This window comes from Gekko japonicus, unplaced genomic scaffold (genome assembly GCF_001447785.1).
Source record: "Gekko japonicus isolate JY-2015 unplaced genomic scaffold, Gekko_japonicus_V1.1 scaffold202, whole genome shotgun sequence".
Classification (NCBI taxonomy): domain Eukaryota; kingdom Metazoa; phylum Chordata; class Lepidosauria; order Squamata; family Gekkonidae; genus Gekko; species Gekko japonicus.
The window spans coordinates 65,173-73,789 of NW_015170893.1; the positions used below are offsets into that span (position 1 = coordinate 65,173).

Consider the following 8,617-nt stretch of genomic DNA (forward strand, 5'->3'; position numbering starts at 1 on the left):
TTTCATTCTTGGGAAAAAAATGGTCACCTAATTCTTCGTATTGACTAGAATGTCTTGATGTGATCAGCACTGCACATGAAATCACTTGTGGCTGCTGTCCTGGCATTTTTATTTGAATGCTTGCGTTGAACAACAATAGAAACTAACATAGTTAATAATTTAGCAGCGTGAGATCCTGTTTTGTGGACAGTCAAACAATGGGCTGGGAAAGGGGAAGGATTCTGCTGCCTTTAAGAGTTCAGTCACATATTGCTAGCGATCCATGCTCTGATATGGTATCCGTTCTTCCTCACTATGGTTGTCTTTGTCAAAGATTCAGCAGAAACAATGAGTGCCTCTGTATAAACCATGTACAATGTATAAGGAAGGGGTCAGCATCAGTCATTAACTCCACCTGCCACGCTGAATTATGGGTGCAGAATGATTTTCCTGCTTGGATTGAGTGCTTTACAAGCATAATCACATGTTGGTTTTTTTAAAAAAAGCAAATCAATTTAAAAACATTTTTGTTCTCTTCTGTACAGCATTTTAAGCTGCTGCTTCAAAGTAAGGAAATTCTTACATTGTTCTCCAGAGTCTTTTATATTTAAGTGTGTGTGTTTCAGTTACCTTGAGATATGTACAATACTACCAGCTTCATATATCACAAGATGGACAAAACCTCTGGTTTTGAAACAAAAATAAACCGCCTAGGGTTGCTTCCCCCCCAAAAAAACAAATTATCATATACTAGATCATTTTTTAATTTATTCCAAAGCTAAGGGAAGGTTACAAAAAATGCCCAATTTGTCTAGAAGCTGTTACACTATATGTTAACTGGCACATAATAACCTCTCCCAAGGATGTACATCATATATGTTTATTTTTGACATCAATACATACAAAATATGTTCTGTATGCTGGTATTTTGTAGAGATTTTCTTGAATAAATCAGTATTCAAAAATGCTGTATGCACATATACATAGCATGTTTCTCTATTCAGTGTAACTCGTAGCATGGCATACGTTTTCAGTTATTTATTAAGTGCCTACAGCACATTGAACTGCTATCTTAAGGTCTAAAAACTAACTACAAATCAACAATGCATGCTGATTTTTTTACTGTGGATTTTTGGTTTGGTTTGGTTTTTTGGCCTTGAGATGGTCAGAATCTAATGAAGAAGTTCTGAGGCTCTAGACAAGCAAACCTACAAGTGGGTTTACAGGGTTGCTGTCTACCTGCCCCCACAAACAATGCCAGAGGACCACTTGGGTCCTTGCACAGCTCTTCATGAAGAATGCTGGAAAATGGAACGGAGGCAAGCTGGCCCACTGACACCGATGTCTGATGTCTGGACAGCCACTGCCTTGTTTAGTCTGTTTTAAAGGACATGCCTTACTTTGTGTGAGTCTGTTGTCTTCAGTGGAGAGGCAGGTATACTCAGAAGTAAGCCCATTTTATTCAAGGGCTTACTCCCAGAAAAATATTCTTACAATTGCAGCTGTAGCCTGGATGTGATCTTGCCAAACATATACCTCAGGATTGCCTAAGAGCTCATTTGTAGGCCTATGAATAAGCTCCAAAAGACTGAAGGAGAGCTAATGTGATTGAGGCAAGGAAAATGGGGGAAGCCTTCAGTTTTAGGGAAATTAATATTTGGGGAGAAAATTTATTGAAGGGGGAATTAATTTGAGTGGAATGGGTGTGGAAAAGTTATAAAAGTATTTTCAAAAATATTTGTAAGAGACATTCTAAGCTAATTGTGATTACCATACATCATGGCAGTGAAATCCAAAAGTTGATTTTATGTCTGAAGTAGCAATGTTTGCAGCACTGTTTTATGAGGCAGCCTAAATTTGGGTGTTTTTTCCCTTTTGTCTCTTCAAATATGGAAAACTTTGATGGGAGAGCAGTTCAGAGCATGCCACTGCAAGCTAATACTGGGACACGAGGGAGGAAGGGGTGGGGTGATTTGGCCAGGAAGGTGGGATTTAAAGCATTCCCTCTTTGAGGAGGCACCAGCTGGCCCTCATATTTGAAAGTATGAGCACTGTCACCCCTGCACAGAGGTGTGGCTACCCAATACAGTACTATAAGCAGCATATGTTGGCCCCAATCCAAATATAGTTGTATATAACACTTGAGCCACCTGAGACAGTGGTTGGAGATTTACATTCCCACTTGAATTTCAGTGCCAAAGGAATAGCACACCCTTAGCCATAGGTAGGAAGGAAAATGGACATACCTCATCCAAATGTGCATAACAATACAGATGCATCCATACCAAAACTATGCATATGGTTTCTGTTCCAGCAAGGGAAATCCTCGGAAACAGTTTTTGCATATGAATCTCCTCCTCTTGGAACTACTTGGTTTGTTAATGCTTACTTGGTAAGAAACACTGTTAACTGACGGCTGATCACACACATTCAGATGATCACATGATAGCTGCAGTTACTTGAATATACTTCCATGCTATAAAACTGTTGTAATTCTGAGATTCACAAAAAAAGTATCACTGTATGAATCTTGGTAGACTGACACAGGCTGTGACTCAGTTGTAGGGCACATGTTTTGCAAACAAGAATATCCTACTTAAATCTCTAGCACCTCCATTTAAAAGTTCTCGGGGGCAGTTGTTAGGAAAGTCTTTCTTCATACCCTAGAGAACTGCTGTCGGTCAGAATAGAGAGCTGAGCTAGATGGGCCAGCAGTCTGACTCTGTATAAGGCAGGTTGGTATGTAAGATCCTTCATATCATGCATGGTACTTTTCAAGCACCGAGCTATTCTGACCTTCATTATTTTACAAGTTAAACTCTCCCCCCCCCAAAAAAAAAAGAAAGACTTAGGTGAAGGCAGACTTGATGTATTTGTTACCTGATCATTCTCTGAGGAGAACTACAAGGGAAGAGTAATAGCCCTGTGAACACTACCAGTCTCACTAGAGTTGTGGGTAGGGTGTGTTATATATAATGAGATGCTCCCCATAACAACTAGCAGAGGAGTGTCGGAGAGAAAATGAAAAATATGGTTTTAAAGTTGTAGAATACACCAGATGAAACACATTGTAGAACTAGGTTTCAGAACTTTGAAAAAAAACAGGAAACTATAGCTAAGAACTCTTGATGATTATATTTCCTACTGCTAACTTTGTAACCACCAAGAAATATAGAAAGAACAACTGTCCCTTATCTTTTGTTTGTGTTTATAATGGTATACAAATCCCCATTTTATGTGCAATGGTAAAAGCGTCCTGCATATAGAAGAAACAAAATGACTTACTATTCCCATATAAAATTTGTAAGGACAAGTTAACAACTAAATCCATATCTCAGATCTTCCTAATAGGTCACCAATCTGCTCTGTCACTCTCTTGTTCTCTTACAAAACACAAACAGAACCAACAACAGCATTGGTAAACCTCCTTTTACATAAATGTAATTTGGATCGAATTCACTGCAACTGACGGTCACTCTTGCAGAATAATGACAGAAATCAGGCTCACTAGGTTTGCTATAGTGCAAACTTAAGCAGATTTTCATCCTTCTAAGTCCATAGAAGTTAGTGGACTAGGAAGGCTGTAACTCTGTTTATGATTGCACTGTTAGGCTGTCAAGTATTAAATCCTGTGGGGCTTCAGAAATGGGTGCTGTTTCTGTGAGCCTGAACCTATTATAAAAGATGGACCCAGACTTGCAGTACGATCATAAACAGAGTTATACCCTGCTAAGCCCATTGAAGTCAATAGGCTTAGAAGGGTGTAACTCTTCTTAGGATTGCTCTCTAAATCATTCACTAAACCACAGAGGCCTTTGCACCCTGATCAATGAGAACTCTATTGGAGTTAGTCAAGCAAGTAGCCTTCGTACAAAGGAAAAGTTTACACTAACATTAGACTTACTATGGGCTTATTTGTCCATAATGCATATCAAAATGGTTAATATATATATTAGTTTGACATGACATTCCCCTAGTCCTAAAGCCACCTTATTAGTCAATCCATGTAACAACGTGGTGTTGCTGAATGCTTCTGTGGTGTTTACCACCTCTTCTGAAAGGCCCTTCTGGCGTAAAAGTTTGGAGATAAGGCTGTTGAACCTGTTCTCTGTGGTAGACTGAAATTCTCCAGTAGGAAAAGGACTGTAAGATGTAACATTTAATTCCTCTGGGTCAAGACAGAAACCTTCAGATGTTCTCTCAAAATAAACATCAGTCAAGTCTAGACCAGCTACAGAGGATGGAGAGGAACAAGGAATATCTCTGACAAGTCTGTAATTTTCCATCCACTCTTTCAGCCACTCAATCCTGCAATCACACTCCCAAGGATTTCGGAAAAGGTAGAGTCTTCCTAGGAAGTAAACAGGTTGGAAAACTGAGAAAGGCAAGGTGGTTAGGTTGTTGCTATTTAAGTGCAAAGAAACCAAGCTTGTGAGATTTTCAAAAGCTCCTTCCTCAATATAGCTGATCCGGTTTCTGTCCAAGTACAAAACTTCCAGTTCAAGCTGATCCCGGAACCAGGTATTTGAGACATTCCTGAGCAAATTGCCACCAATATTAAACATCTTCAGTTGCTTCAGGCCATCAAATGAGTTCTCTGGGAGGTCACTAATGAGATTGTCATTTAAATAAAGGTACTCCATTTGCTTGCAGTCCTGAAACGCTCTGTCATGAATTACATTTATTCTGTTGTCTTGGAGGTTGAGATATTTTAAGCGGGTCAAACCCAGGAGAGAATTATAAGCTACAGCTTCTATCTTATTTTTCTCCAAGTAAACGTGGGTCAAATTCTCCATCCCTCTTATGGCTCCTGGAATCCTACGGAAGTTGTTCTGAAAACAGAAGAGTTCCTGAAGGGCTGGAAGTTCAATAAAAATTCTGTCTGGGATGTTGAAAAGGTTGCAGTCTGCTAAATCCAATCTAATTAATCTCTTGAGTGAAACAAACGTCCTAGTATGCAGATAGCGAATGTATTCATTATGGGCCACTATTAGCTCAGTCAGGCTAGCTAGCCCTTTGAAAGCTCCAGGAGTGATGAAGGAGATGTTGTTGTGCTTTAATGAAAGAGATTTCAGGGAAGGTAGAGTACCAAATGCCCTCTCAGAGAGGAATTTGATGCTATTTTTATCCAGGTTAAGAGAGGAGGCTTCACAAGGAAACTCACTGGGGATCTGTATGAGGCCAGCACGATCGCACAGGACGGAGCAACTCCTCTCTTGGGTGCATACACAGCTGGCAGGACAGGAACGGACACAAGCCCACACTGAATGGACAGGGGGGATGCAAAGAAAGACTGGCAAGTAAATGTACCAGCATTAGCCACAAGGAAAGAGAGAGAGAGAGATAGGAGAGATTAATTAACATTGGCAATATCAAAATAAAAAGTACAATTGTTTAATGTACAATTCGCTTTACAAGCTTACCGATACCAAAATGCTATCTGTGAAGATATTGTATAAGATTTCAAGAAGTCAGGTAATTTTTAAAACTGGCATGAAATACTCAGATAATTATACAATTTCTCTAAGAACTCAAGCAGGTTGTTCTTTGTGGCACATCTGATGGAAAGAACTTCCCTAAATTACAAAATGTGGGGATTCCCCCATCCCCATCCCCGGCAGTCATTTGTTTTCTCATGTTGTGAGCCCTCTGTACAGTGCATAGCTGGAACTAATCCTGGGCTCCTTTGTGTGAGAAGAAGAGCCACTAGAATGACCAAAGCACTGCAAGCAGATTAGCCAGCTGATAAAATAGTCATTAAATACTGTAATGAGTGTGAGGAATGGAAGACAGCAGTTTTATTATAATAATAATGCAAGCAGTACATTGTCACAACTAATCTTGTTGTAGGTCCTTACATTCTTACTATTCTTTGCTAGATTGTTTGGGTGAATAATTTATTAGTGTAACTTAATATGCTTTCACTATTTAAGATAAGATGTAATAGGTATTCAGTGACATTCAGGAATCACTTACTCTGTTTTCAAGCAGCAGAGTCCACAGGTGTGATATTATTAGCAGCATAAATGCTGTCTGTAAGCAGCAGAGTCCTCCCAGGGCTTTTTTTCTGGCGGAATGTGCCAGAATGGAGTTCTGGAACCTCTCTGACAAAATTCTTTTTAAAATGTTTAAAAGCTGTACAGATTGAAAACTTCATTTCCCTCTTGAGAGTTTTGGCACCTCTTTTTTTTTTTTTTTTAAAGCCCTGCTCCTGACTGTATTAAATCTCCCATGTCTTGCAGGTTCTGCTGTAACTAGGAAATCAGCAAAGGGTGTCCAGCGTCTAGATGCCACAGCAAGGGTTTTGCTTAAAATGCTCTTGTGTTTGGAGAAAGCCATAATGAGCTTTTTGGGACCCAAAGATAAAAGGTATGAAGAATGTTTTATTTATTTATTTATTTAAATTTCTACCCTGCCCTCCCCACAAATGGGCTCAGGCAAATGGGTCACATTTGTATAATCACCCTTCCTCCAGGTTGCTCAGAGGCCTAGACCTTCTTGGTATCAGAAGTGGCACGACAGACCATTCTCTGAGCTGCAATAAGTCCTTTTACCTCAGCATTTTGTACTAACATGCATGAGCAGACTTCATCATATGTGGTCTACTTTTTTATTACTATCACTTTGTTTCACTTATGTGCATTAAATGTATAAAGATCTTTTAACTGTTAATGCCTTGACCATGATTCACCTAGTCCACCACTTTTTCCAAATTAGCATTAGACTACAATCTACTCACCCGAAAATAGGCAACCATCCTCACATATGGTAGAATAGAGGACCAGGACTTCGCTAGAAAGTAAGCCAGCAGTGGTGTCATATCTCTACTGAACACCCAGGACAGATCAAATCATAACATTTGGCATTCAGGGCCGTTTAAAAACAGATTATCTTTGTGAATGGAAATGGGTCTGAATTAGTTATCCTTGTTTCTCTATCTGAGGACAACTTTGCCAAAAACAATCTTGATGCTACTTGAAAAATTAGGTGGAAGTAGTTTTTTTTCATGTGTAGACACCTACAAGATTACTTTGTCTTATAAAGTGGGAATTCTATCAACTACACTGAGCGGGGAGAGGTATTAAAATGTTCTCAGCATGTTACAAGCATAAGCAAGCAAACATCACACTGCACAAACTCTTACTTTCAACATCTGATGAAGTGTGCTTGCACACGAAAGCTGTGAATAAAACTTTGTTGGTCTTAACAACTCAAACTCAGACTTTGCTCTCTAACTTTCAATGGCAGCTTGAGAAAGTAAATAGTGAAGACATTTATGTCTGCCGCTGTCAAAGTTTTCTGGGTGTACATCAGATTTGCTCGTTGTAGAGGCTGCTTGATTCCCTACTATTTTCCCCCATCATGGAAGTCTAGAATAGCCTCTGATCTAATGCCAAACTCCAGGTGGGGCCCGGAGATCTTCTGGAATTATTACTGATCTCCTAACTAGAGAGATCAGTCCCCCTGGAAAAAACAGCTGCTTTGGAGGGTGGACTCTATGGCATTAGACCCTGTTAAGCTCCCTACCCATGCCCAAACACTGCCCTCCCTAGGCTCCACCCCTGAATCTCCAAGAATTTCCCAATCCGGAGCTGGCAACCACTAATTGTCTTAATCCTATTTGACTCCAAAGTATCAGAAAACTAGCAGTGTTCCTCAGCATTCTTCTTACAAAACTGTCTCCAGCATTTTAGCATCAAAAAATGTATAGGTCTTCCAGTCTTAAATGTTAATTTTACTTTTGTGTATGTCCATAAACCCAAACCATTGATATCTAATGATCCACAAGCAAAAAAAAAGGCAGAAGTGCCTTTATGCAAACATAAAACAATCAATATAGAAAACAAAAAAACTTGGCAAATTTACAGTAATTGTTTACTAGTATAACAAATAGTTGAGGCAAAATCTAATTTAATTTAATTTAATTTAATAGGAGCTGAATAATGAAGCTTCTTCAGAATTTTCTGGAAGTTTGTGTTCCTTATGTCTTCTCAAAGCATAAAAAACATTTGGGTATTTATCATACATAAAACAAAAAAATCTGTTTCTAAACACTGATGACATGATTGGAAACAGCATATGACAGAGAAATCACAACTTTTAAAAAATTACAATAGTTAGGAAATTATAAAATTCTAGGCATGCATCTTGGAGCAGAACTGTGGCAGTTTCCCAAAACAAAGAACTTGATACATTGCTGATTTTAGAACCTACTATAGTATGTCATGGCACTCTACTTACCATTTAAAATGATGGCAAACATCACCTTGATTATTCAGTTGTTGCATCTCAGGTCTGGCAAATACTCTTCCAAAATCTAAAAGAAGACAGAAGCAGGAAACTGACTTGTAATTATCCTTGCTTCGTGATGCCTTTTAAAAAAAATACTGCTTGTTGATTTAAAATATATCATACCCTTCTCCTTTTCAAATCACAGCGTATCCCTTCCTATTCCTTTTTTTCTTCTACAAACCTTTCCAACAGTATTCTTTGTTTTAACAGAATAAAAACCCAGTACTATGCATAGTTATTCAGCAATAATATGACTCCTACTACGGCCACTTGGACTTAATTGCTAAGTATCTGGGAATAGCATTGCCCTGTAGATTTTAAAGGAAAGACTTGCCCAAGCAATTAA

General features: G+C 38.8%; 1 protein-coding gene across 1 annotated transcript; it reads right to left on the reverse strand.

Annotated features, from left to right (window-relative positions):
* Positions 1-3,890: 3,890 nt before the first annotated feature.
* NYX (nyctalopin) lies at positions 3,891-8,242 on the reverse strand. Its single transcript, XM_015418465.1, has 2 exons — positions 8,221-8,242; positions 3,891-5,272 (listed from the first exon to the last, which is right to left on the reverse strand). Exons 1-2 carry the CDS (start codon positions 8,240-8,242, stop codon positions 3,891-3,893), a joined length of 1,404 nt encoding a protein of 467 aa, XP_015273951.1.
* Positions 8,243-8,617: the final 375 nt, after the last annotated feature.